Source organism: Talpa europaea (assembly GCF_964194135.1).
Source record: "Talpa europaea genome assembly, chromosome: 13".
In the NCBI taxonomy this organism is placed as follows: domain Eukaryota; kingdom Metazoa; phylum Chordata; class Mammalia; order Eulipotyphla; family Talpidae; genus Talpa; species Talpa europaea.
The window spans coordinates 49,838,649-49,866,038 of record NC_140080.1 but is presented as its reverse complement, the minus strand read 5'-3'; the positions used below and the strand labels follow the sequence as shown (position 1 = coordinate 49,866,038).

General features: G+C 38.6%; 1 protein-coding gene across 4 annotated transcripts in view; it reads right to left on the bottom strand.

Moving 5' to 3' along the window:
• The window catches only part of PIEZO2 (piezo type mechanosensitive ion channel component 2), a gene marked incomplete at both ends in the record, with an annotated part of 483,404 nt that overhangs the window by 111,881 nt on the left and 344,133 nt on the right, over positions 1–27,390 (bottom strand). For all 4 annotated transcript variants that reach the window (XM_084251721.1, XM_084251720.1, XM_084251722.1 and 1 more), the window contains 7 exons: positions 223–346; positions 5,591–5,821; positions 9,156–9,304; positions 12,476–12,614; positions 13,536–13,574; positions 17,708–17,827; positions 20,463–20,625. In XM_084251721.1, the coding sequence (XP_084107847.1) occupies positions 223–346; positions 5,591–5,821; positions 9,156–9,304; positions 12,476–12,614; positions 13,536–13,574; positions 17,708–17,827; positions 20,463–20,625 (965 nt within the window). The remainder of the gene's footprint in view (positions 1–222; positions 347–5,590; positions 5,822–9,155; positions 9,305–12,475; positions 12,615–13,535; positions 13,575–17,707; positions 17,828–20,462; positions 20,626–27,390) is intronic.

Genomic DNA, 27,390 nt, shown 5'->3' with positions numbered 1-27,390 from the left:
TAAATGGGAATCAGTTTTGCAAGAATTAAATGACACAATATTTGTAAATGCTCCTGTGTACTCCAAATCTCATGTATCATAAAACTACAATTTATCTCTCCAAGTTCATGTTTGACTTTTTTCTAGTCTGAAGTATAGAGAATTTCTGATGCCTTTTGAGGGCACTTTATAACTTTGCTGAGCACGAAAATCTCTAGTCACACATTATACACACTAGTTTACCTTTTTCTTCATTTTCCTGACTTCCAATTTTGACCTCAGATAAAAGAGCTTCCTTTTCTTGAAGAGCTTTTTGCTCTGTGAGATGCTGCCTCAGCAGTAGCCAAAAAGTTATGGTGAAAAGTATCTAAAAGCAAAGAATTAGAAAAGTGTAAACATATTTCAGCAAATATACATTTTTCTCCACATTTAAGTAGGACCACAATAAATAAACCCTTCTACTTGAGATGGAGTCAGGTGCCCACTTGATTTCAACTGGAATCCCCTGGCCATTGAATTCAAATCCTTTTTCTAGAGGATAAGCACATGTGTGTCAAGTGCAGGGAACATACTCAGCACTGAGCAAGGCCCTGCGGCAGGTGCACAGCAGTGCAGACCACTCACATCTGTGCTGGAGATCAGCCATGGTCATCAGTCTCCTGAGAAGTGCTAGTCCTTGATTTCCTGTGCTGACTGTGATATTAGCACAATTAAACAGGGAGAAATATTTCATCTGTAATACTCATTTCACTCTGCAGTGTTGAAGAATTATTTTGAAGAATTCCACACATGGGAAAAAGAACATTTCATTCTAGAAATAGAACCCCTTAATATCCCCCACTCACGTCCCAAAGCTGAAGGAGGGATTATTTTAAATGCCCACATTTTTATATTAAAATTTTCTTGAGGACAAGGAGAGGGTTTGAGGGAACTTATGATTTCAGCAACTCTGTTCTTCAGGGAATACAAAATCTGGTATTTATTTATTTATTTAAGATTTATTTATTTTTATACAAGAGCTGGGGTGCTGGTCCAAAATACACTGCTGAGGGGAGCAGAGGACAAGACAGGAAAGGTCTGCCATGCCATGTGGGAATCTCCCTGGCCAGCCGGGAATCGAACACGCGCTGCCGAGGCTGCAGACAGCCTTACAGCACCGCGTTCAACCCGCTGCGCCACCAGTGAGGACCCAGAATCTAGTGTTTAGTAGGCTTTTTTTTCCATTTTTTTTTTTTTACAAACCATATTGCAATAAAATTCACAGAACATACAATTCACCACTTAGAAAGAAGGTCCAAGTCAATGGTTTTAGGTATATTCAGAGTTGAGCTGCCATCACTGTAATTAATTTCTGAACATTTTTATCACCCCCCAAAATAGTTCCACAGTACTCCACACCCCACCCCAAAGTTCCATTTCTCCACACCCCACCCCAGCCAATCATTAATTTACTTTCACTATATGTCATCTACTCTGGACATTATATGTAAGTAGAATTACATAATATGTGTTCCTTTGTGAGTGGCTTAATATTTTCAAGGTTTATTCCTATTATACCATATATTGGTAGTACATTTCTTTTTATTACTAAACAATATTCTACTCTATGTGAAATTGTGAATACCTGGGGAAATGTCATAGTTTGTGGGTTCTCACCTGTGTACTTACAACTGCAAGACACAACTCAGACTGTAACAACAACAAGATCTATTTACAAAGGGGTGATTCAGATAAGGGAACTGGAAGAAAGGAAAGCGTTACTAAAGCCACCAATGGCAGTCTGTCCTCCCCCAGATAGTGTTTTCAGTGTCCAGTAATGCAAGCCAAAGGCTACTCATGTAGGATGGCACTGTCCCTTCAATGAGAGCCTAGAGCTGGTGGCATACCAATAAGTGGTGGGGCAGGACCCAACTCATGGTGGCCGCTGGCAGTAGGCACAGGCGGTGCTGTGTCAACAGCCAGCACCAACTATCCAGAGGCTGGACCAGACATAGCCAGAGACAACAGCTCCAGGAGGCGTGCTAGATGTGTAGGGCAGGAACAGAGATCAGGCAGTGGTGCCAAGAAGTAGCGGGCAGGTCTCAAGGGGGCCAGGTAAAGGACAGAAGTGTCAGTCAGAAGGTGGCAATGTGGAGAATCAAGAAGCATTGGACAGCTCTTTGACGTGGTGCAGGAGGACCAGGTACTGACAGACAACACTTTCAGAGGAGGTGCCAAAAGATTAGGTGCCAGTGTACAGCTCTTTCAGAGCCACCAGGCACAAGGCCAGCAGCACCTATCAGCAGGTGATGTGGAAGGAGAGCTGGAGGCAGGAGCAGGGGCCTGTGTAGTCAAATGGTCAGTTGGTGGTACTGGAGGTCAGGCAGCAGCAATTGAATCAAAACAACAAGTTGAAGGCAGGAACCAAAGTTCTCAAGGATATGAAGTGAAAGTCGTCCCGAGAGAGTGTCTTGATAAGTCTGAGTGTCTGAAGCAACAGTCTCAGAATTCCCTAAGCTGTCTGCTACTCTGGCTTATCTCCCTTTCAGGGCATCCAGATTTCAAACTTGATTGGTCCATTTTTAAAACTGGTGCCATTTCCAAAACTTGATTGGCACAATCAAGAGAGCTCAAACTTGACTGGCACATTTTCAAAAATGAAACTCCACAGGCACATGAACTTGGCCTGCTCTGAGGTCAGATGTTAAACCCTGCTTGTGTAGGATGTGGTTTTGGGGGCAGACAGGGTGCAGTAGTGGTAGGCACTGCACCTGGTTGTCGAGGTGGGCTTGCAGCGTAGCTGGGCACACCCCACTGCACCCTGATCTAGGAACTGTGGGGCTCCTGTTACATGTGGATAAATAGCATTTTATTTATCCATTCATTTCCTGATGGACATTCAGGTTATTCATAATTTATACATATGTTGTTATTATGAATAACACTGACATGAGCATTTATATGCAAGCGTTTGTGTACAGATGTGTTTTCTGCTCTCTTGGGTATCTATATGTAGAAATGGAGTTGTTGGGTCTTATGGTAACTCTTTGTTTACCATTTTGAATAATTGACAGACCGATAATCATAGATCAGCAGTGTATGATTATTCCGGTTTTACTTCTTCACCAATATATTTTATTGTTTTTTAATTCTAGCCATCCTAGTGGGTGTGTAGTGTGGTTATAGTAGGATATGAATAAATATGTACCAAAACAAGAAAAAAAATGAGCAAATGACTGGGTCATTTTCACTGTGAATAAATGGCCAATTGACTATCCATAGGTGCCTACTTATCATTTATCTTCAACATAAACAATATGTCCAGTAGACAAACTTAGAACCTAATGAAGTCAAGAACTAGAATGCCTACACTTTCAAAAACTCACTTTCAAAACTGGATGTTACAACAAATTGAACTATAGCTGCAATTTAAGAAAGACGCCTGTTTCTCTAATGCATATGTAGAGAGCTTAGAAATAATTCAGGGCTGATGGGACATCTTTCCCAAGTTGAGTGAGCTAAAAGCTGGGTTTTGAAGGTAACAGTTGACAATGGCTTGATGATGTCATAAAAGAGAAGTTCTAGACTTTGACAATGTTACATAGTAGCTAAGTCAGGCTTCACCAGAGATATTCAGACTTCAGTATTCCAGTCCTAGTCTTCCTTTCTCTCACAGTGACTCATCCAGCACTGCACAAAAAATGCATTTCACAACAGACTTTGATGGATGTCACTGTTTGGAGTTTGTTGTTATTATCCATGACTAAGTCCTCCACTTTTTTGGAGCTCCTAAGTGAATTAAAATGTAAGTGCAGACCCCAGTTTCCCCAGAATCACATTGTTGTTTTCTTTTTGCAAGAAACAGATGCATTTCTTCCAACATGTTTCCTCCTCAAAGAATTACTGATTTTATACTAGACTAGTTAGCTGGCATGCACTGTTGGATGTTTCACTGATACTCTGAGTCGGGTTATGATGGATTTACAGTCGAAAGGATGAGGTTTTCAATTTCCTTTTCAGAAAAAGACAAATGTACCAGGGTTTTTTGTTTGTTTGTTTGTTTGTTTGTTTTTTGGTGTGTATGTTTCTTTGCATGTCTTTCAGAGGAAAGTTTGGGTGGGAGAAAAGGACAGGGAAGTGTCAGATAAAGATGGTTGTGAGTCCAAGTATTATGTGGGGTACAACATGGAGTCAAGTTTGTAGAGAAAGTGGGTGAGGGCTTGCATGGGAGTTTTGTAAGAATGGATGAATAAATAAATGAATGAAATTGCCATAGTCCATAAATACAGGGGATTGTGATCTATTTTCTGTTATTACAATTCACCTGTTAGGATTTTTCCTGTACTCCAGTAGCCTTTCCCAGAAATCTATTATGGAGACCAATAAACCCTTGGTCTAGTCTATCTAGCACCCCATTTATGTCAGATTCTTATGGATAGGGAATGTTTGTGAACCTGTAAAGAAGCTAGATCCCAGGAAAAGTAGACTTCATGTGATGTGAATGAGTTTCTTTTTCAGAGACACTAATTTTCCTCTCTGCCTAGAGGAGAAAAATTTTCAAGACTCACTCAGTATGTATATGTGATTGCTTTCATTGTCTTAACACAAAGTTATCAACACAGAGGAAATGTGTTTAGAGTCTGCAACTGTGCTAACAAAAAAGAAAAGGTGGGCCACATAACATTCTGAAATAAAAACTGGTAAGATAGACCATGATAATAAATTATTGAAAGATTTATGAACTTTCTAATTATGAGTGAAGGCATCATGCAATCAGTAGAAGGGAAAAACACATTAATTTAAAAGTAATGTGTTCAGTCCACTTTGCAAGTTGATATCTATCAGAGAAAGCCCTCCAATACCTTTGTAGGGTAAAGAAAAATGTCAGGCTTTTCTGCCCTCCCGCCATCAGGATAGATGATGGATCCTTGCGGTCCTGAATGCATACCTGATGGCGGGCACCTGGAGTAGGGTGTGGGCATAGGTAGATGGGATTTACCTCGGCTAAGACTGGGCTTTTAAGGACGGCGTCTCAGGGATGCCAGGAGCAGCAGAAGCCAAGAGAGAAGCAGAGCCATGAGAAGAGCAGAGAGAATGTGAGAGAAGGTTGGAGAGCCCAGAGTGAAGACTTGCTGGGGGCTGGGAGGCCTGCCAGCCTCCCGGCCCCCCAGCACCTCTGCCTCCTGTGTGCCTGGTAAATCTAAATAAAAAGCCTGCAAAAGCCAGTGAGGGCTCCAGGACTCCTCCTTTACCTGGTCTGCTGGATCAGAAAACCTGCACTGTGTCCATTCCTGACCCTACAGCCTTTATATACTTTTCATTGCATTTTACTTTCTCCCACCTAACTTCTGCAAATTAAAATTCACTTAAAAATAACTTATTTTAAAAAAATGAGTTTTTTCTTTAAGTGGAAAGCATTGTCATTTTTAAATAAAATCTAAAAGCATGGTGTAATATTTATTCATGTTTAAATTATCGAAACCTCTAAGAAATATTATTTATCATTTCATTGCATTAATTTTTACAAAGCATGAATATTTGGAAATATTTTGTATGTTTTTCCTTGAATATTAGTATTGTTATTGTTGTTTTGTTTCAGTGATTTGTTTTCTTATTTTTCCTACCCACTTACCTTTGAGGCAAGTTCTCCTGGATCTTTCTTTTCTAAAAATCCTGGGACCTTTTTAATTTCAGGAAGTTCAAAGCTCCATATGTACTGTAGTATCAGCAATAGATTCCCATAGGCAACCATGAAAGGAGAGCTGATCATTGCATATTTTCTTCTGTTGCGAATCATCCAGAGGGTGCAGGACCAAATCAATAGCACAAACGTCAGCCAGCTGTGATAGGTGATGCTCCAGGCCTCCAGGGGCAGAAGGAGAGAAAACATGATGTTGGCCAATAAAATATATAGTTCCCTGCTCAAAATAAAAAGTCAGTGACATTCAATCTAGGAAGAGGAAAGAGTTCTAGTGAATTCATGGAGGGACGTTCCCACAGTGATATAGGGAGGGGCAAGAAGAGAAAGGCTGATTCTGATGAGAACAATATGCTTTTGAACTTCCCATAGAGACAGAGTCAATGGCAAAGGGGTCTTCATTTTAAATCCTCTTCCCTCCAGCCCCAAATAGCTACATCTTTACTCTGCTTTGCAGCATTAAAAGCTGCTGTGTTTTTCTCCCTTCTTTTTCCAAAGCATCTTGGAGTCAGCTGTTATTTATGAGTGCTGAGACAGTGTGGGTCCTGTTTTGTGGTCAGGACAGCAGATGTGGGAATCACTTGGTTAGGTCAAGTTGGGCTTCAGAGACCACTTTTAGTGGGCTATGCATGGGTATCTACAAGATAGAACAGAAAATTTCCATGGAGAAGCTCTGTATTAGGACCCTGTATAACTCATGAAGCCAAGTTAATTTAAAGGCAAATTTTAGCTTCAATCCATTAAGGGGTAAGAAAAAAAGTCACCAGACCCCTTTGAGCAAATGATAAATCTTCTTCCATTCACATTAAACTTCCAAATAATCATAAATGTATGGGCAACAGAAAAAAATATCTGTACATTATACTCACAAATACCATCTCTTTCCATATCTTATAACAAATCTTTGTGAAAAGATGTTTAGATGCATTTTCTAGACAAGTGTGGATAACTAAATTCCCAACTGTATTCTTGAATATCACAAGTCTTCAAGAGTTAGTTATAAGGTTTAAAATGTTTTGTAAGTCTTTTACTTTTGGAAAGTAGACAAGTACTAAGATGAATGTAGTCAACATGAAATAAATATTTTCTCTTAGCAATTCACAAAACTGCCCTAAAGCATAGGTAGTTTTAAATGATGAGCTATTTCAAATTGCTGGTTAAACCTCATGATAATTATAAATTGTAAATTAAAATTGTCTTTATTAAGATTAAGTTAGTGACTGATGACTATTTGTCTTTATCAAATAGGCAAAATTGAATGTGTTTGCATTAAACAATGTATGCAATGCATTTTATCCAGTGTGAAATACAAATATGACTTTATCATTTTTTTCTGTGTGACCTAAGAAAATCTTCACAGATGTCACAATTCCAGCACATTTTCCCCCCTACACACTAGTGCTTGTGAGGGTATGGGTAGAAGGGGAAAAAAGGTTATGAGGATATTTTTATTGTCAAACGTTAGCAAGGATGTAAAACAATGGTATTTCAATAATAAATACATTTTAAAAATTGCCATAAAAAGAATACATGATACATTTTATGACTACAGCATTTTTCAGGAATGCCTAAAAAACAATAAACCTCTTTCCTTAAAGCCTAAGCCCACATCTTCCTCAGGTGTGGTAGTGGAAAGCAGAATCAGCTGTATGTCACTTCCTGGATTCAATTTCAGTATTCAAGAGTATTTTAGTCTTTTAATTTATTTTAGTATTTTAATTTTATTTTAATTTAGTATTTTAGTATTTTAATTTGTATTTTTGAATATGTATTCATATCATGTGAATAGATGTGACTCCTCAGGATTTCTGTTTCTGTGATTATTAAAAGTTTGCTGCAATGGGGAGTTTCCATGGAAGGTGGGCACTTTTAAAACATTAATTTTGTGGCTCTGTTTAAACAATGGAAAGGTCACTAGACAAGACGTATTATGATAATTTAAGATCTTCTCTCAAGTAAACAAATATTACCTTCAAATATATGATACAGTATTGTATCATACTCTTTAATGAAAAACCTGCTATCATTTTTGTTTCTACAATAGATTTTTTGTCTATTAAGTAATAACATTTGTATTTGGGATGTTTTATAAAAGCACTATTTGCTTACAAAGAGCAAACTTACCTGGTTGATTTTTAGAGAGAGAAAAAAAAAAGGTATATATATTCTTATGAGTTCAGAATCATTATCATAAACTGCACTGGTAATTAGTTTGAAATTTAAAAATCAGTTTTGTTGCAGTTTACATTAATTAGGTTGACATGGGTGAATGTTGTCAAAAAGCACAAACTTTCAGATATAAAATAAATAAGTCCTAGTCATGAAACATAAAACATGGTAACTATAGTTAACAATACCTTACCATATATTTGTAGGTAATATTTGTTTACTTGAGAGAAGATCTTAAATTTTCTCATCATAAGATGAAAATATTTGTACCCATGCATACTCATTAGTCTTATTCTGGTGATCATTTTGTGATCTATACAGGTATCAACTTGTTATGTCGTACACCTGAAGCCAATATAGTGTTATATGTCAATTATATCTCAACTAAAAAAGTACCCAGAGAGCACAGAACTAATTTCATTTAAAGAAAAGAATTTACAATCACGAAAGGAGTCATATTTATTTTTCAGGAGCTTTCTTTATCCCACTCCTCTTACAGATATGGTAGTGGTCCCTACTAGAAACTTAAGCTGAGTCATGCTAATTCATTTGGGAGACATCTTGATGAAGTACCTGTGGAAACTGTGCTTAGGTAATTTTCCATAGAGTTATAGGATATTTTCAATTTTATTTTATCATAATAGGTGTTTAGGAGATTTTACTATTGACATCAAATTTGGAAGATTTTTGCATTAAATAAGACAGGTTTCTAACACATTTTTCAAGAAGAAATTGTTTTTAGAAAGGGTAGAAATTAGATCTTCTATCTCCAAGCCTGGTAGATCTTCTATTTTCTATACACAAGACTATCTTTCAAGCTATAAAGCTGAAATTGGAGGGTGTACCCAGAGCTGTGCAGAAACATGTGTAAATTGAGAGCTAACAATCAGAACAAGCTCTTGGACATTTTTGGTTGCTTGCCACTCATACCGCACAAATGCAGCTTATGTGGAAAAAGTCTCATTCATATGTAAGATGAGGTGTGAATATGACTCATTAAATGAAAGAAAATCAGTAGCCTGTGTTAATCTTGAACACTGTTAATACCACCTAAGCAAACTATTCAATATGTCCTTTTAAATTGGCAAAATTGGGAAGACTGCTTTGATAGCCTAATTTGAGAGAAATATGCTAGTATGTTAAAGGATACTCAGAGAACATGATTTTGAAATCTATAATGTAAAATTCCCATGAAAAATTAACATAACCAACCATTCTCAAGCAAGACATCGAGAAGATGAAGATACTGTGCTGGCCCTGAGAGGCTGGGGGAACCAGAGCAGACTCTTGCCTTCCTTTCCTGCAGCCCATCAGTGGCCCTCATACATACCATCATAGCGATCAGGGCACAGATATAACTTTGTTTCATAATAAACTGGAACACAGAGACCATGGCATGAACTTTAACACTTCTTTTTTCATCAAGGCTCCTTTCTTTTTCAAATTCATCTTTGTCATCCTCTTCTTCCTCTTTCTTTTCTGGATGGACAAATACTTCATATAATCATTTATGCATGTATATGAGTTTTGTATAAATGTTCCAAGCAGTGCACATTTAAGACTTCAGAGGTTATTTCCAATTAACCAAAGCTCTTAGAATTCCAACACAATCAATACATATTCTGCCTGGTAAATGTAATGGATGCAGCCACACAGAAATTGCAGGAAGGAAATTTCAATTTGAGAGGGTGTGGGAGGCAGCTACTTCCATGAGCCCTAAGCATCTCCTTTTGGTATGAGTGTTCTCCCAGAGCCTCCTCTCTCTGAGCATAGGTGGGTCCTTTGGTGAGTGACCAACAAATAGAATACTTGGGAAGGGATGGCATTATAACCGCCAAGATTACAAAGATTGTGGCTTCGCCTTGGGCGCTTTATTTCTTTCACTCATTTGTTTTGAGAGAAGCCACTGCCAGGTTGTAAAGTGTCTGAGGGAGGGGCGCCGGTGGCAAGGAACTGATGTCTCTGGCCAGCATTTTGCAAGAGCTTGAAGCCTGTCAACTGCCAATCGAGTGGATGTAGTAGAAGACTGTCACTTGTGAGTTGCAATCAACAGCTTAATTGCAACCTGAAAGAGACCCTTGTCACCACATTCCTGACACTACAACACTAGCTGTTGTTTTAAGCTGCTAAGTTTGAGGATAATGTTACCCTGGAATTGATCACTACTACAAGGAGTGTAGAGAGTATGTATTTAACAAAGATGCAGAACACCAGAAAACCAACCAACCAACAACCACTTTCTAAGAGTGAGCTCAGTGGTCTACAGTTTCCTTTTTGTTCAGGTTAAGGCAGAAAAGTCATACTGGGGATGGAAAGATCAGGTAAAAGTAAGAGAGAGAACATGTGGAGGGGTGAGGAGAACAGGAGCCAGCAACAGGAAACTACTGGCTTGGATGTGAAGGATTTCTCCTCAAGATACTTCTACAGTTGTCAGAAACGCTATTTCGACTTCAAAGTGGAAGTAATAAAGAGTAGTAAGTGAATGCATCCATTCTGTCTTTTTTTTAAAATCATATGTGCTATGTATTGGGAGGTTATCAGAGGGTTGTTCACCACCATGAAAAAGAAACATAAACTCCTAAAAATCCAGTGACCATATATATAGGCCTGAGGCCAGGAAGAAAGCCTCTGAGTGAGGTTGTGTGTCTCCTCCCACAGGAGTCCTCTGCCTTCCATCCCTCAGTGTTGGGTTGGGTAAGCTTATGGTTTATATGGGGATGTCCACGGATCAGGAGATGATGACGATAAAATAAAATCTGATGGACTTCACAGCTATTGCCTGCTATGTCTCTGGTTGTGACTGTTTTGTGTATATAGGTTCAATTAAAAATAACAACCCAGCATCTGTTTTACTTTTGAAAGTTCAATTTATGATTTGAGTGACTTCACTTTGTCAGCAGTCAAAATTCTGTTTATTTCTTCTCATGTAAATATGTAAACAGAAGGAAGTCTAACTGTGCCCTGGACATCTCTCAAACTTTAGAATAGTCACAAATGCTGTTTCTTGGGCTGCCCTCTGTGTTTCAATATTATGAAGGCTGAACTTTGGGAAGTGCTGTGTTTCCTTAAGAGATTAGGAAGTGAAAACCTTCAGCTAAGTCTGAGTTGCAAACTGCAACATATCCAAGTAGGAAGAGAAAAGGGTAACTATCCACACGTCTGGTACTCTGTGGATCAGAGGGCCTGGGGGCTGTGAGGAAAAGAAGAGGGCACTGATCGTGATCTAACTTACAAGGAGATATCGGGTGACCTGACAAACCATTTGCGCTGCTAAATAGATACCTACTATGGGGCAACTAGGAGACCAGCTGATAAGGAACTATGAAAACAGCACATTAGAATAAGCTTGATAAAGAATGATGAAAAAAACGTCATTAAAGTGAGCTTCATGTACTAATTTAATTGGACAGCTGCTGGTCATTTATTAAAGATAAGATGTTGTAAAATAATTAAAGCCTTAATTCTACACAAATGGAGATAATAATAGTTCTGTATGCACTTTGCAGATTCCTGCATGTATTTGATCCCCCGTCCCCCCTCCCCACCCCAATAGTAAGCTGAGCTAATTCTGTCTTGGTGAACTGGTGACTGGTGTGCTTTCTCTCCCTCAGGCAGACGGCCAACAGCAACTGAATTAAAGGCTGCCTGGCAGAAATGAAGGACTGATGCCACCAGATAGTCACATTCTTCAAGGGATGCCAGAAATTTCCATCTCTAGGGCAAAGCTGCAGCTTTTAAAATCTTGTTTACAGGGCCTCCCCGGTGGCACAGCGGTTGAGTGCTGGGTTGCGAAGCTGCCAGCGGCCTCTGCGGCGCCGGTTTGATCCCCGGCTGCTCCCCGGCCCCCGGAGGAGGATCCCACATGGTGCGCAGACCTCCCCTGCCGCCCGCTGCTCCCCTCAGCAGTGTACTTCAGTCCTTCTGCCTGCTCTGCTCCCCACTCTGGCTCTGGTGAATTCTCTCACCCTCCCGCGCTTCTGACTGTACCCAGTGCATGTATAAACAAAACAAACAAACAAATATAATAAATAAATAAATAAAAACATGCCTCTATAAAAAAAATAAAAAAAATAAAAATAAAATCTTGTTTACAAATTTTTCTTTTTTTAGTAAGTGTTGTGTAAACCAAAAACAAGTCTGAGGATAAGCTCTCTTTCCCAGGCCTTCAATTTGTCACTTCTAGTATCAGACCACTTACCTTCCACACAATCTACTGAGAGAAAAGGCCTACTACAAGTTTCTTGTTTTCAGTAGAATACTTTCTGAAAACATTTGTCCATTAAGCAGTTATGATTTCATTTAAATTACAGAAAAACCAAAACGCATATATACACATATGTTAACACGATAAACACAATGAAAATATTTTTCCCTTTTGTTTTTAAAGTTTGTCCCAATTATGCCACTTATTTTGTTACATGGATAGAACACACATAGCAACGTGACAGGGTAAAATATAGCCAGGATTTAAGGAAATTACCTTAACATATTGGCTGTGGAAGACAACACCTCTATCAGAAGAAATAAAGCCAAAAAAAAGAAAAAGAAAGACTAAATCCAATAAACAGAAGATGGAGACATGCCAGTTTATGCATTAGAAAAACAGGGCCCTGGGTGTGACATGTAACCACAGAACCTGCTGCTCCTTACCTGAGGCATCATCAGAGGGCTCCCACCGGTACTGTGGGGTAGAGTACAGGTCTGCTTTGGCGGGCCCATTCTCTAGGGGAAGACTAGGGTGGATGGTGTGGTAATCCACCGGATTGCCGTTCACAGTCACCAGCAGGCCCTGGCAAGGGGGCAGGGGGAAAGCACACCTGTGAGAGCAGCCGTACCTTCCAGTGCAGTTATACCGCCTTTCCTGACTCTAGGTAGGAATAACTCAGCAATGAAGAACTGACAGAAAGCTGAACAATTTGGTGAGCTGTACACGTAACCAGATGAGTGCTGCATGATTGCTCTCCAAATCTATTCTCCAGAGTAATCAAAATAAAGCACAAATTTGATCCTACTGTCCCTCTGCTAAACACCATGCAACACAACCTCTGTCCTCAGTACAGAAAGTGTAAATGCTGGAATGGCCTGGCTGAGGATTCTTGACCTGGTCTGATCTCTTCTCCAGTTTTAGTTCTGCTGCCAGCAGTCCCACCAGCTTGACCTTCTAACTACATAGAACTGCAGACCCTCCTGGGCCCTGACCAGGAGCCCCAGGAGGCCCTCCAACTGCTCACACCCCTTGTGGCTCTCCCCATGATTAATGCAACAGGTCTCCACCTAGATGTCACCTCCCAACTTGCAATTCCTCTTTTGCACTTCATACACTCATATAATTTCTTTTCCCCTCAATCTGTCTTTGTGGCTTTACAGTCTTTTAGACATACACATAAATGTACATAAGCACATACACACGTGTGTGTCCATGCACATGCAAGATTTATGTAATTTATGTAATACCCAATTTATGTAATAGGCATATCTGCAGAGCAAAATGCAATGCGACTTTTTAAAAGTTTAAGTATATTTTCTAAGATTATATTTGAGCTCATACTATATGTTAGTATTTTAATAGCATTTAACCAGTATAGTTTCTGCAAGCAAAATTATGGCAGTTTTATATATAGTTAAAATATAACTAAAGGCGTTCATTCCAGTTCTGTCACTTTTTCATACCTTACACACACATAAATGGTAATTCTAAGGATATACTAACATCAGATGGCTTGTAGTCATCTTGGGTCATGGATAAAAGCTGCAAAAAGCAACGCAGGACAGCATGTTAATACGTAAGCTGAAAGCACTGTAATATTTATATATCTATAAAGTTTCACTCTACACATACAAATTAAATGAGCTTGAAGGTAATATGTTAAACTTGCCATGGCATAGAACTGGTTGTTGCTGTTTATTACAATCATTTTCCAGTTATTAACCTTTAATTATAATAGCAAATAAGCAGTCATAAGCCACAGGACTCTAAAAGTTGATTACGTTTTTCAAGTGTTTTGTTCTCATAGAACAAGCTGTTTACTCCTAGACTTGTTGGGACACTGCAGTGTTCTGAAAGTATTTAACTTTTCAAGAAATACAGGTTTCATAATAAAGACACATTGATTTGTTGTGAAGTTTAAGACTTTTTAAAGATTTGCATATTGTCTACAACAAAATAATTATGTGATGATAAACTTTAATTATATTAGTGTCAAGTGTTTAGGGCTCTCCCCCAAATAACAGCTACTTAATATGCCAATGGTTCACCCAATTTTGGGGGTCAAGACTCATTTACATTCTTAAAAATCAATGAGGGTCCCAAAGAGATAATTTTTTTCGTGGGTTCTGTCAATATCTACCATACTAAAAATGAAAAGAGGCATTTAAAAATATATATTTAGGATGGTTTCACTCATAGGAGGAATAAAGGGAACCAAATAATACATCAATGTGAAAATACATCAAATAACAGTACAAAACAGAGCAAAACAAAAACAGACAATTATAGTCAGAGACATCCTGCAGGGGAGGAGGAGGGAGAGGGACCAGAGGGAGGGAGGGAGGAGCACAGGGAACTGAGGTGATGGCCCATGGGTGCTCTGGTGAAGGGAATTCTATGGGGACTACACCTGGGGGTGGGGAAGCAAATATTGTTTAAAAATGAACAATGATGAAAAAAATAAATGAATAAAAATAACCATAAAAATAACATAAAATAAAAATATATATTTATTGGGCCTCCCTGGTGGCGCAGTGGTTGAGTGCTGAGCTGCGAAGCTGCCCGCAGCCTCTGCAGCGCCGGTTCGATCCCCGGCCACCTGGCAAGTGTCCCACATGATGTGCAGACCTCTCCTGCAGTGCCCACTGCTCCCCTCAGCAGTGTACTTCCGTCAGTCTGTCTGTTCTGCTCCCGGCTCTGGCTCTGGTGAATTCTCTCACCCTCCCCCGCTTCTGACTGTACCCAGTGCTTGTATAAATAAATAAACAAATAAATAAATAAATAAATATTTATTAATTTATTAGAAATTTGAAACCCACTGCATGTTAACATTAGCCATTTTACTCAATAGATATGTTTTTTCAAAAAACAAATAAAGTAAAAAGAGTGGTATTATTTTATGCTTTATTTATTACTTTTAACTTCTGACTTGAAAGAAGACAGCTGGATTTTCACCCTTTTCCTGCATTCAATCTGTTTTACTTTTTCATTGAAACATGAAGAAAATTTGGCTTCACAATGATATGCTGTTGGAGAAAGGAGAGTATTTCAACAGTCTATCCTCCTAACTGTGAAGAATCATTGATACTACCCCAATTCAACAAGTGGTAGTTTCTTGAAGGTTATTCATGATGTGGAACCTGAAACCATTTTCAATAAACTTTCATACTTTGTCACATTAAAATCCACTCATGAATCTTGCACCTTGAATGGATCTTCTTCTCCTTCTCCTTCTTCCTCTTCCTCTTCCTCTTCTTCCTCCCCTTCCTCTCCTTCTCCTTCTCCTTCTCCTTCTCCTTCTCCTTCTCCTTCTCCTTCTCCTTCTCCTTCTCCTTCTCCTTCTCCTTCTCCTTCTCCTTCTCCTTCTCCTTCTCCTTCTCCTTCTCCTTCTCCTTCTCCTTCTTCTTCTTATTTTTAATGAGGTACCTTTGGTTTACAATACTGTGTATAATTTAGGGCAATAGGTTCACAACTCTTCAGGTGTATGTTAACATACTACACCCATCACCAAAACACCCAGAATCCTTCACCATAGACGCCTGGGCCCTCTTCCTTTTTTTTTCCCTACCTACTTATTGCCACTTCCCCCTCTAGCAGCCTGAGTTCTACAGTTATATTTCTAGGGTTGGTTTTGGATAAGTTTTGCCTGTTGTTTGTTTTATTTCTCTATATTCCACATATGAGCAGAATCCTCCTGTATTTGTCTTTCTCCTTCTGATTTACTTCACTGAGCATAACCCCCTCCATTCCATCCATGTTATTGCAAGTGGCAAAATTTCATCTGTTCTTATAGCTGAGTAGTGTTCCATTGTGTATCTATTCCACGTCTTCTGTATCCACTCACCTGTTACAGGATACTTAGGATGTTTCCACAACTTGACTATTATAAATAACAGTGAATAAAAATTACATTTTCTCCACACTTTTACCAACACTTGTTTCTATTTTTTCTTATATTCATTCATTGGTGTGAGGTGGCATTTCATTGTAGTTTTGATTTTTCATTTACATGATGATAAGTGATGCTGAGTGAATCTTACTTGCATATTTTAATACCATCATTGGTGAAACAGCTCTACCAAATAGTGACACTTTTCATTACACAATATTCAAAAAACACATATGTTAATATCACCACTTGTAAGAAAAGTCTTTCAGTACTGGGAAGTTTTCATATTTTCAGTGGTCCATAGAAATTTTCCAATATTCTAATATTTACTGAAAAGTTCAAATTGTATAATTCACAGCAAATGTGGTCAGATATGCCTTGAAATGATGTACATATTTCATTTATTTTTCCAGTAATTATCTGCTCGATAACTACACCTGAATGACCATCATTCATCTATCAGCTCTTGCAAATAAATCTGGTATTCGGTGGGAATAGCTAGCAAAGCTCACCTTCCAACAATCAGTCTGGTGGTCTTCATATGAAAAGTTGCTCAACTTTAGTATCTAGCCCTGTATGTGGACTTCCCATTTTGTCACACAGAATATTAAAATATGTGAATTCCAAGGTTAAGTCTTAAGAAAATTAACACCTATTTTGAGTTCATCAGGAAATTCTTAATGGAACTGGTCTTTCTGCTTTGTTTTCTGTTGAGTGTGTGCCATGAAGAACACAGCCACGGCTACACAGGTTTGTGTCACTGTATTGGTTTATGGCTTTGTGTCATCAGAGCAAATGTCAGCACAGCGAAAAAGGCAAATATTAATAATCTCACAAAATATTTTTATTCTTATGGATCTCTGGATTTCCCAGAGTTCCACAGATCTGATTTTAAAACTGTTGTATACATGCATCACTCAGTGAAATGGGAAGACTATTCTGTCAAGTCATGAGGAAACAGAAGAGGACCTTGATACCCTGAGAGATCTGATAGCACATTGGCTCCACATGCTGTCAGCACCCTGGGGTGGCTCATTCATTGTTCGGTGCTCTCTTTGCACAGGACAGTTATGCTCAAAATAAAACCACATATCTAAGAAGAAAATCACCTCCTAGCAAATACATCAGACAATCTACTCCTCAACTCTCTAACATGTTGGGAAGCAAATTCTGACTCCATCGAAGAGTTATGAGTATTAGTCTTTACAACATTGCAAGTTTTAACAAGTCAAAATAGTCAATAAATAATCAAAAAGCTATGTATATAGACTTCCCCAATTGTGACCCACTTTTCCTTGCCAATTCATACTGAAGCCTCAAAACAGTGATAATTATATATATATATATATATATATATATATATGGTTTAAGTGGTTATTATTGTGACTGCTTACCCAATAAACTGAAATTATTTGCTTCATTGTGTTTCAACATTTAGATCTTTACCACCCAATGCTAATATATCACTTTGTAATTTTTGTTTGTCTTAACATAAAACTAGCTTTCAAAAATCAAGATCATTCTTTCTCATCAGGATTAAGAGATTTGAGTAGAAAGCACTGGAATATGAAATGATTTTCTCATTGAGGAGGTTGGACCATGGTATTTTCTTTGAAAGCCCTGGGTTCCCATCACTGACTAGAACTCTAATACTTTACAATCAAACTATTTCTACAAACCATGAACAATCTGAGTTTTCAGCTAGTATCCTATAATTCATGCTCAGCAACATCAAGTCAAAATGGCGAAATACTAGAAAGAGGAAATTCTTTTCCTGGTGGCTTACTTTTCTCTCGTCTGTTGGGTAATGGGTTGCGTACCACAGGCTCCGCCTCCTCTCAGCTGTGATTGGTATGGGGCTGCAGGCCAGTGCTCTCTCCTCCTCCTTGGTCCTCTCATCCTGTACCTGAGATACAGAATTAGCCACAGGACCAGCTGTGCTCCCCAGTGTGGTTCTCTCAGCAGCCCAGACACCTCAATATGATTATTTTTAGTTTTTACACAACATATATATGTATATGTGTGCATGTGTGTATTAATTAAGATACTTTAAAAAAAAGACAATTTTGCTGCTCTGTAAGTGCTAAGCAGGTCAATATCATGTCCTGTTTCCTACTCAGTCCCATAAATTACAGGAGTATGCCCTAACATTAAGTATACACTGCATTTCAATGTAAAGTCAAAACTGCACTAAATAGCAATCGAATGGATCTTAGATGAAAAGTTTGCAAAGAAATATTGCACTATTAACTGTGTAACCCAGCCATGAATAATTTTTAATTAAGAAATTTGTTAAAGGCAGAATCATACAACTATACATACTATTAAAACAGGAACATAGCTAAGCATAAACTGTTGTCTTACCTAATGGGACATTGGCCTAAATCAGACAACTGGTCTAGAAGAGATAAAAAGAAGTTATAAAGAACAGAAAGTGTTGGGTGCTCCCACAGAAGCATTAACACCACTGATACTGGGGCAGAGCCAGTAGACTTAGCCTTAAGCCCAAGTCTCAGCTTCCCATGTGGGGCGTGCCCAATGCCCTGGGTGTGAATTCACACTTTACAGGTCTCTGTCCACAGAGCTCAGTTAAATCATGACAGCTACTTCTCTTTCTCTCGTTCTCACACATGTTTTGTAGACTCTTACCACAAAACTAACTAACACTTTCTGGCTGACATCTTTTGTGAAATGAGCCAGGTCAGTGGAACTATGACTAATCAGCAAGCTGTCCTCCATTATTGTGTCCTGTGACCTGGCCCAATTAAATACAACAGACTGAAGTGTATGAATTGGGCCCTGTTGTCCAAATACTCCTCCAGACATCAATTGGTAGTGTTGTTATTAACTCTGTGGCCCACAGCTATATTGCCTGCCTCCCTTTGTCCCTAGGCAGACTGTGACAGACAAAGTTGAGTGTCTCTCGGGTCTGCAGGGCTACAACACAGCTTTTCCCTTTATGACGGCATCACAGAGTTGGCACACATGCTCTGCCTGAGAGACCCACTGCTAAAGCAGAGGGATTCTTATTAAGTTGAATGCTTTACAGTAATTTCACCATTTACTAGACATTGTTCAGAAATAGCTCCTATGATAGATTTTACTTTCTTTTGTATATAGGGATTAACTGTACACAGATGCATATACTTGTCTGTATATGAGTTTGTGGAGGAAATGAACACAATCACTTTAACCGATTACACTGACACACTTAAATTTTAGAAGAGATATGGAGAAACATTGTGGCAGAAGATGACCTGGATCCTTTAGGACCCTATAAGGCATTCTGTTATGATGCAACCACCATCAGCAGGCCCTACTGGAACATCAGTGCTCACTGGTACTGTTCCCCAATGTGCTGGCTTGTCCTCTGGCGGGTAGAGGAGAAAGGGTATGATAACTCTTGTCCACACCACTTGTCTTCTTCATGTGCCATATGCTACCTTGCAACTGAGCTCTGTTGGTCATTTAGGGACGGAAATAAAAGTGGATGAGTTTTTCTGTTACTGAAAGGGAAAAGATAGGAGTCACACAGTCCCTCTGGTCCTGACCTGAAAAGGGCCATGTCCTTGTCAACATCCCCACAGGAAATGAGCCAGGCCTCAGTTGTGCCTAGAGGAGACATCCTAAACCCCTGGGCTTGTGAAGGGGTGTCACTGGTTGCTGAGCTATTCCTGTAACATCTTCAGAGGACACATGTCTGAGAGAAGATTTGGAGAACTGACACCCTCGCTTTGTTGCCAAACATGGGTTGGATTGGATTTCTACTCTTCAGTAAATGTGCTATTAGACCAACTTACCTCTCTCACCGAATTTTCCTTATCTCTGAGTACAATACCAATTCTGAGTTTTCAGTGGATTGAATAAGATAATATATGTAAACAGTTGAGCTTATAACCAGGCATTTTGTAAATTGAGTCTCACATGCTTCTTAGCACCTCCCATTCTTAGAGCATGTGAAAGGAAAACCAGTCTTTGCTGTGTTGGTATTTGTATTCACTTAGTACTTTCTGCAGAATAAAAACACTGTAACCTTGTAGGCTTTTCTGCCCTTCCGCCATTAGGATTAATGATGGATTCCTGTGGTCTTGAATGCATGCCTGATGGCAGACACCTGGAGTAGGGTGTGGGCATATGTAGGTGGGTGCACCTGGGCAGACTGGCTTATAAGAGCAGCATACAGGAACCAGAAGAACAAGGGAGAGAACAGAAGAGAAGCAGCAGAGCAGCAAAGGCCATGAGAGAACACTGGAGAGCCCAGAAAGAGTGAAGATTTGGGGCGCCCACCCCCCTGCCTGCCATGTACCTGGTAAAATGCCAATAAAAGCCTGAAAAGCCACCAAGGGCTCCAGGACTCTCCTTTACCTGTCTGTTCGGGTTATAGAGATACTGCTCTAGGCCATCCTGCCCCTACAGCCCTGCTCTAGTTATTTTGGAATATAGTATTGACTAGTGAGTGTTTATTAGCAATGAGCCATTTCACCTGGAGTGGAGTTTCAGTTTACTTGCAGACAAGATCATGGAAACCATTTGATCCTTACCAGTGGCTCCTGCAGCCAGATGCGGATCAGCGTGGCCAGAGTATAGTACATCACCAGCAGGAGGATGGGGTTGGCATGGTGATACCACGACAGGTCTGGGTTCGCTATGATCTTCCAAGTGCTGGAACAGTCTGTTCGAATTACCGATTTGATACCAAACAACCTGATTAAAAGCAAAGAAAAATATTAAAATACACAAACACTATATGTTCCTAACAAAGATTAATTAAAAGCATCTTGTTTTTAATACAGTCATGATCTATTTGTAGATTAATCCATTTTATTCTGGATACTTCATGTGTTATACATATGAATATACATACATATCCTTAAATCATTTATATGTATATTGGTTTGTGTGGTAGTGTGTATAAAATTGATAACAAGACCAGTCAGATGATCTTTACATTGGTTTTAATACCTAACTAGGGCCTCCCTAGTGGCACAGGAGGTTGAGTGCAGCGCTGTGAAGCTGTCCGCAGCCTCTACAGTGAGGGTTCGATCCCGGCCTGTGGGGGAGATACACACATGGCGCAGCAGACCTCTCCTGCCACACCCACTGCTCCCCTCAGTGGTGTATTTCAGTCAATCTCCCTTTTCTGTTCCCCGCTCTGTCTCTGGTGACTCTTCTCACCCTCCTGCACATCTGGCTTGTACCCTGGTTCTTGTATGCATGAATAAATAAATCTTAAAAAAATATATAACTATTTAAAAAAATTAAAAAAAAGAATAAAACCTAACTAATATTAAATCCTTGTATACATTTTAGAAATGTGTTTTAATTGCCTATCAGGCCTATTAAATCCCTGCATTTTTGATGTCAGCATAAATGTGAGTTTTAGCAGGATTATCATTAGCTATTCAGCTGATGTTGATATTATTCAGTTGGGCAAACACTGAAATTGAACACAATTCTACTATTCAGCCATAAAAGTCAGATATTGCATACTAGAGGTTCTGTACAATATATTTCTGTCCAATTTTATTTATGGGCAATTTAATTTTTTTCCAAAGCTTTATAATTCTTTTTTTTAGAAATATTTTATGAGATTTGTTAAATTTTGAAATGCTTATGTTAATTTCTGTTATATAATTAGAATTTTTTGATTATACAATGGGACATTGTATAAAACATGATCCATTTAGAAATTCATGCTGTACAAATTTTTTCTAAGAAAGGATTTTAATAAGTGAATAAAATTTTTACATGTTAAGTTAGCCTCATCTTTCTATTGTTTGTATCTTTTATATGTGATTTAAAAAAATTTTATGTAACCCTCCTAATTCAGTTATAAAATCTTCATGTTTTCCATTCATAAAATTTCTCAGGATAATATCATTTTCTATCACAAGGCAAGGGCAATATTAGTGAATTACTGGAAACATATTTAAAGTAAGCTAAATAGAAACAATCAGTTTTATAAGAAAAAAATAGTTATGCTAGAACTTGCTTTTACAGATCTTTTCTTTTAGGTGTAGGCAGATTTTTTAATATTCGCATTAGGAAGAAAAATTTCCTGCTAACAAGAGTTAGGTCCCATTTAGAATGGTGGGGCACTTTGAACATGGCTTTGGAGTCCTAGATTAAACTGTACGTTTCTTGTATAAAGAACACAGAATTATTTAGATTTGCAATCACAGCTAGATAGTCTTTGGATTAATCCAACAGGTGAGTTCTAACTACCAAATCCTGCCTCTTCTCACCCATACCTGGTACCTCATCAAATGTCATTTCAAAAATACCTGCTTTGCTCTATCAGAAAGACAGGAAGAGCTACCACAGCTGTTTGTAAATGAAACTATATTCCTCCTTAACAACGTTGTGTCCAAACACTCCGCACTTTACTTTGACATGTAATAATACAGTTACCAAAAACAGATTTTGCACATTTCTACAAGAATGCTGCGTAATCAGTCTTATATCCTGTACTACTAATGCATGAACTAACAAACATGGGTCAATGTGGAGAATGACTTTTTTTTTTTTTTACAGAGTTTTGCAAATATTGTAAGACTTTCTTCTCTGCATACTATAGAAAGAATTCCCATGAAGATGAGAAGTTTTTTGTTGAAATTTCACATCCTCTCTAGCACTACAAGCCTAATTACAATATTGCAGAGATTTCTGGTGCACATCATTGTAGATCAACATCTGTCTATACTACATAGGCTCACCACTAAAAGTTTAATTCCATCCTTTGCCTCACAATTGATCCCTTTTGCCAGATTTATCCTTCCCTCTTTCCTCCAGGTAAACACTAGTATGTCATGGAGCTTATTTTTATTTACTTGACTTTTACTGGGATCCTTCCATAATTTAATAGTGCTTCTTGATATTGATGATATAAAGAAAGGCAACATCACAGCACCTGCCCTCCTGGACTCACCCTCAGTCTAACTACAACAGCATGATATTTTTGGTTTGGAGAGAGCAAGTTGTTATGGAAGGCCTCCTGTCTGTGGCTGTTTGGGATGTGTGCTGGGCAGGGATGTCAGGAGAATGCTGGGCGTCAGAGAGTAGAAATAGGCCAGATGAGTAATGATGAGAAGAAAGGGATATCCTAAGTGACTGGTGAGATGCTGGCATGTTCATGGGTTGGAATGGATGTGGAAAGTAAGAAATAGGGCAAAAAAAAAAGTTAATAAAGTAAAAATCAAAATCAACAGGCAACCATAGACCAGAGACATTCTGTAGGGGAGAAGGAGGAAGAAGGATCAGGACGGGGTGGGGAGAGCCCAAGGGACTACGGTGATGGTGCACTGGTGAACTGGCAGTGGGAATTTCATGGGGAAATCACACATTGTACAAAAATGAAGGCTGATATAATAAATATATATAAAAATACTAGTTAAAAGGCTATTGAAAAATTAACAGTTCTGTGCCTCAGTTTCTTGAACTTAGATTGTATAAGACGGAACTCCTAAAGATGTTGTGAGATTTAAGTGGGTTAATATGTGAAAAATACTTAGTGGGTTGTAAGCACATGAGAAACAATAAGTCCTCACAATAAAATTCAAGTTAAGCAGAAAAAAAAAAAAAGAAATGGGGCACGGTAAGAGCAGACACTGTATTTCCTTATGAATGCATCATTGAATATAATAAACTTCAGTCTACCTTGATGATTACCACACAACCACTAGTGTATCAAAATGGTTTTAGACCAAATGTATTCAACAAAGATATCTACATTTTAAAAATTCACCAGTCACTCAAAGCACTTTAAAATGATTATCTTAAATCTCTCCATAGAAATGTGTTTGCCTGAAAAAATAAGTGTTTGCATGGGAATATATGGGGACATAATATGGACAGTACATTTCCATTTACTGCTTATTTAGAAGCAGAAAGATAATACTTTAGTTTTTTATGCATTTGGAATATTCCTTGTACCCGGACCCAGTTCTAGCAATGGTGGAACACACGTGTATTTGGTAGGTGACTCACTGTCTCCAACAGTTTAATTTCTTATGAAATCTAATTGATTTGGGGGTGGGGAGATGCTATAACCATGTGGACAAAGAAAGGACACATTTGAGAAGATCTTATGCTAAATGCCTAAGGTTTCATAAACTCTCCTGTTTCTCAGAGGATGGCTGTCCCTGATTGACAGTCAGTTCCCAGGAGAGACATAACAGACCCTGGGGCATATGCTCCTGCTTTTCCACCTGTTCTGCCTAGCTTTGCTCTCTATTTAAGGTCAACATCTCTGTTCATAGAAAGGTCCACATCTCTCTTCTTGGACAATAACAATACAGAGGAGGATTGCCAGCTTTTTTCCTTTCCACTATGACCCTTGCCAGAGTTACTTTCAGAAAACTCAGCATGTCACTCCTTCTTCCTATTTCATATCCTCCACTGCCTGGAGAATAACCTCAAGTATCAGAAAAAGTATCTCCCTGCCTTCAGCAACCTGGTCTTACTCTTCTTTTCCCAGATACCTTGAACGCGAGCATATTGGACTATTTGGAATTTGCATAAAATTTGAGTCTCTTTGATCTTGCTACTCCTTGTTTTACCAGGCTCCTTTCCAGATAACTGCGGCTGTTCTAGGATCAATAATGCAAGGATTAAGAGTGTATATGTCAAGTGGGCTTTGCCCAGTCTTGGTAATGCAAATCCAAGGCAGAAGAATGGGCTGGGCATCACAGACTTGCTCATATCTCTCAGGACAACTCCAGTCCTACCCGCAACTGCACCCCATAATATATACATATTAATGTGCTCCTTCCAGGTATGCTCAACTATCCCACATTATTACAGGGGTCACTCAGGATACCAGTCGTCTGGGAAGGCATGATTCTATTACTGCCATGATATATCATCTGAACCCTTATGCTAATTTATAACAATTGGTTTCCGCTGCAAGCATCAGTTCATCTTCAATCTTTCTTTCAGTCCTGATACTCTTCATAGTTAATGTCAACTCTTAGTCTAAAGCCAATTTCCACATTTTTATTTCAGCCTCCTTTTCATCTTCATTTCTGTTGGACATCTTGACATCATTAAGGCATAAGTTCCAATGTCACCACCCTGAGAAACCTATGATTTCTCCTGACTGAAATCAGTATGTCCAGCCCTCTGCATCCACAACAACTGCATTTGCAGTCATGGTTTGTAATCCTATTATTTTAAGTGTTTGTGCTTGTTTGTCTGCCTAGTTTGATTCAACTTCTATCAAAAAGGATATACCTTCTCATCTTGTCTTTTTATTTATTTATTTGTTTGTTTGTTTATTTTAAAAGATTTATTTATTTATTTATATATACAAGCACTGGGTACAGTCAGAAGAGCGGGAGGGTGAGAGAAGTCACTAGAGCCAGAGCGGGGAACAGAACAGGCAGACTGATGAAATACACTGCTGAGGGAAGCAGCAGGTGGCAGGAGAGGTCTGTCGCGCCATGTGGGACCCTTTCCGGCAGCCAGGGATCGAACCAGTGCTACAGAGGTGGCAGGCAGCTTTGCAGCCCAGTGTTCAACTGCTGCCTCACCAGGGGAGGCCCTCATCTTGTCTTTTTAAAAAAGGAATTAACTGACGTGTTTTCTTTATGGAGGTAATATTGGTTTAAAACACTGTACATGATTTTGGGGAATAGGTTCACACCTCCTCTTCTCATCCTGTCTTGATGATAGTGCCTAGTATAGGAGATTTTATAGGTAAGCATATTTAATTGAAGTAAAAGATTAAGTTATACCATTAAGTTGTAGTGATGATCACAGCTATGATAACAAATAAGGAATGACAGTCACTGCTTTTGAAAAAGAGAGAGAAGGGGTAGAAAGGAACTATAGCTCACCAGAGGATTCTAGAATTTTTAGGGATATTGAGCTGTGGTCTGGATACCACTATCCAGGATTGGGAAGTAAGAACACAGAATCAGAGCACCACAAAGTATTGCAAGATCGTTGTAATTCATCAAAGTCCTGACTTGGATCATATACAGCAGATGCTATTTTTTGTTGTTTACAGTGACCAATATGAATCTCAAACTTTACCATCTGGATGGATCAATACATAAAATGTATATAGTTAGAAAATAAGCTTTATAAACCAAAGAATCCAAGTTTATAATTAAGAAACAATAAGTGATTCAAATATCCAATAAGAAAAAAAAAATATGAAGCAACCTGAATGATTCCTTTAAGATCCTACAGTAATATTTTATTGGGTTATTATGTATAAACATTTATTTCATGCCTTTTGATAAAAGGGTATCATGGTTAGAAGAATCTCTCATCACATTACTTAAGTTGTTCTTCCTCTGTGGGGCCAAGTGCACAGCTGACCTAGCTCTGTGGCTCTGTGGACTCTTTCTAGATGCTTTTGCCTCTCATGGGGAACTTGCTTTGCATTTTTTTCCTCTCCCTCCAGAGCATTCATAACCTCTGACAACATATGGTGGTTATGAATTGGCAGGCTATTGGTTTCTATTTGCACATGTTGGCAGATTTATATAACTTCCACCTGTTTGAAGGTTCACCCCGGACCACATCTGCTTGGCCTATAGTCATGAAGAAATCCAGCTATTTGCAAGAAATACATAATACTGAAAATAAAACCACACTTAACATTTTTTAATTGTGGTAAAATACACATAGAATAAAATTTATCATCTTAAAATTTTAAGTATACATTGTAGTGGTATTAACTACATTCACATTTTTGTGCAACAGGTCTCCAGAACTTTTTCATCTTTGTAAGACTGAAACTCTGTACCCATTAAACATTAACTCCCCACTTCCCCTCCCCTTAGCTTCTACCAGTCACTATTTCCTGTCTCTATGAATTGGACTACTTTAGAGACTGCATACAAGTGGAATTATGCAGTATTTGTCATTTTGTGACTAGCTTATTTCATGCAGCATAATGTCTTCAAGGCTCAGTCATGTTTAGCATGTATCAGAATTTTCCTTCTATTTCAAGGCTGAATAATACCCCATTGTGTGCATACACTGTATTTTATTTATCCATTCCACCAGGAATGGACACATCTACCTTTTGACTATTATAATGACACTGCTATGGACATGGGTGTGCAAATATCTCTTCAAGATTCTGCTGTTAATTATTTTGTTGGTTGAAATTTACTTATTTATTTATTTATTACACCACTGTTCATTTTTAAACAATATTTGCTTCCCCCAACCCCCTCAGGTGTAGTCTCCATAGAGTTTCCTTCCCCAATGCACCTGTGCACCATCACCTCAGTCCCCTGAGGTGCTCCTCCCTCCCTCCCTCTGATCCCTCTTCCTCCTCCTCCCCTGCAATGTGTCTGATTTTTAATTGTCCATTTTTGCTTTGTTGTGATTTGTATTGTTATTATTTTTTACACTGATGTCTGCTTTAATTCTTTTTTTTTTAATTTTTTTTATACAGGCATGTTTATTTATTTAGTTGTTTGTTTGTTTGTTTTTTGTTTATACATGCAC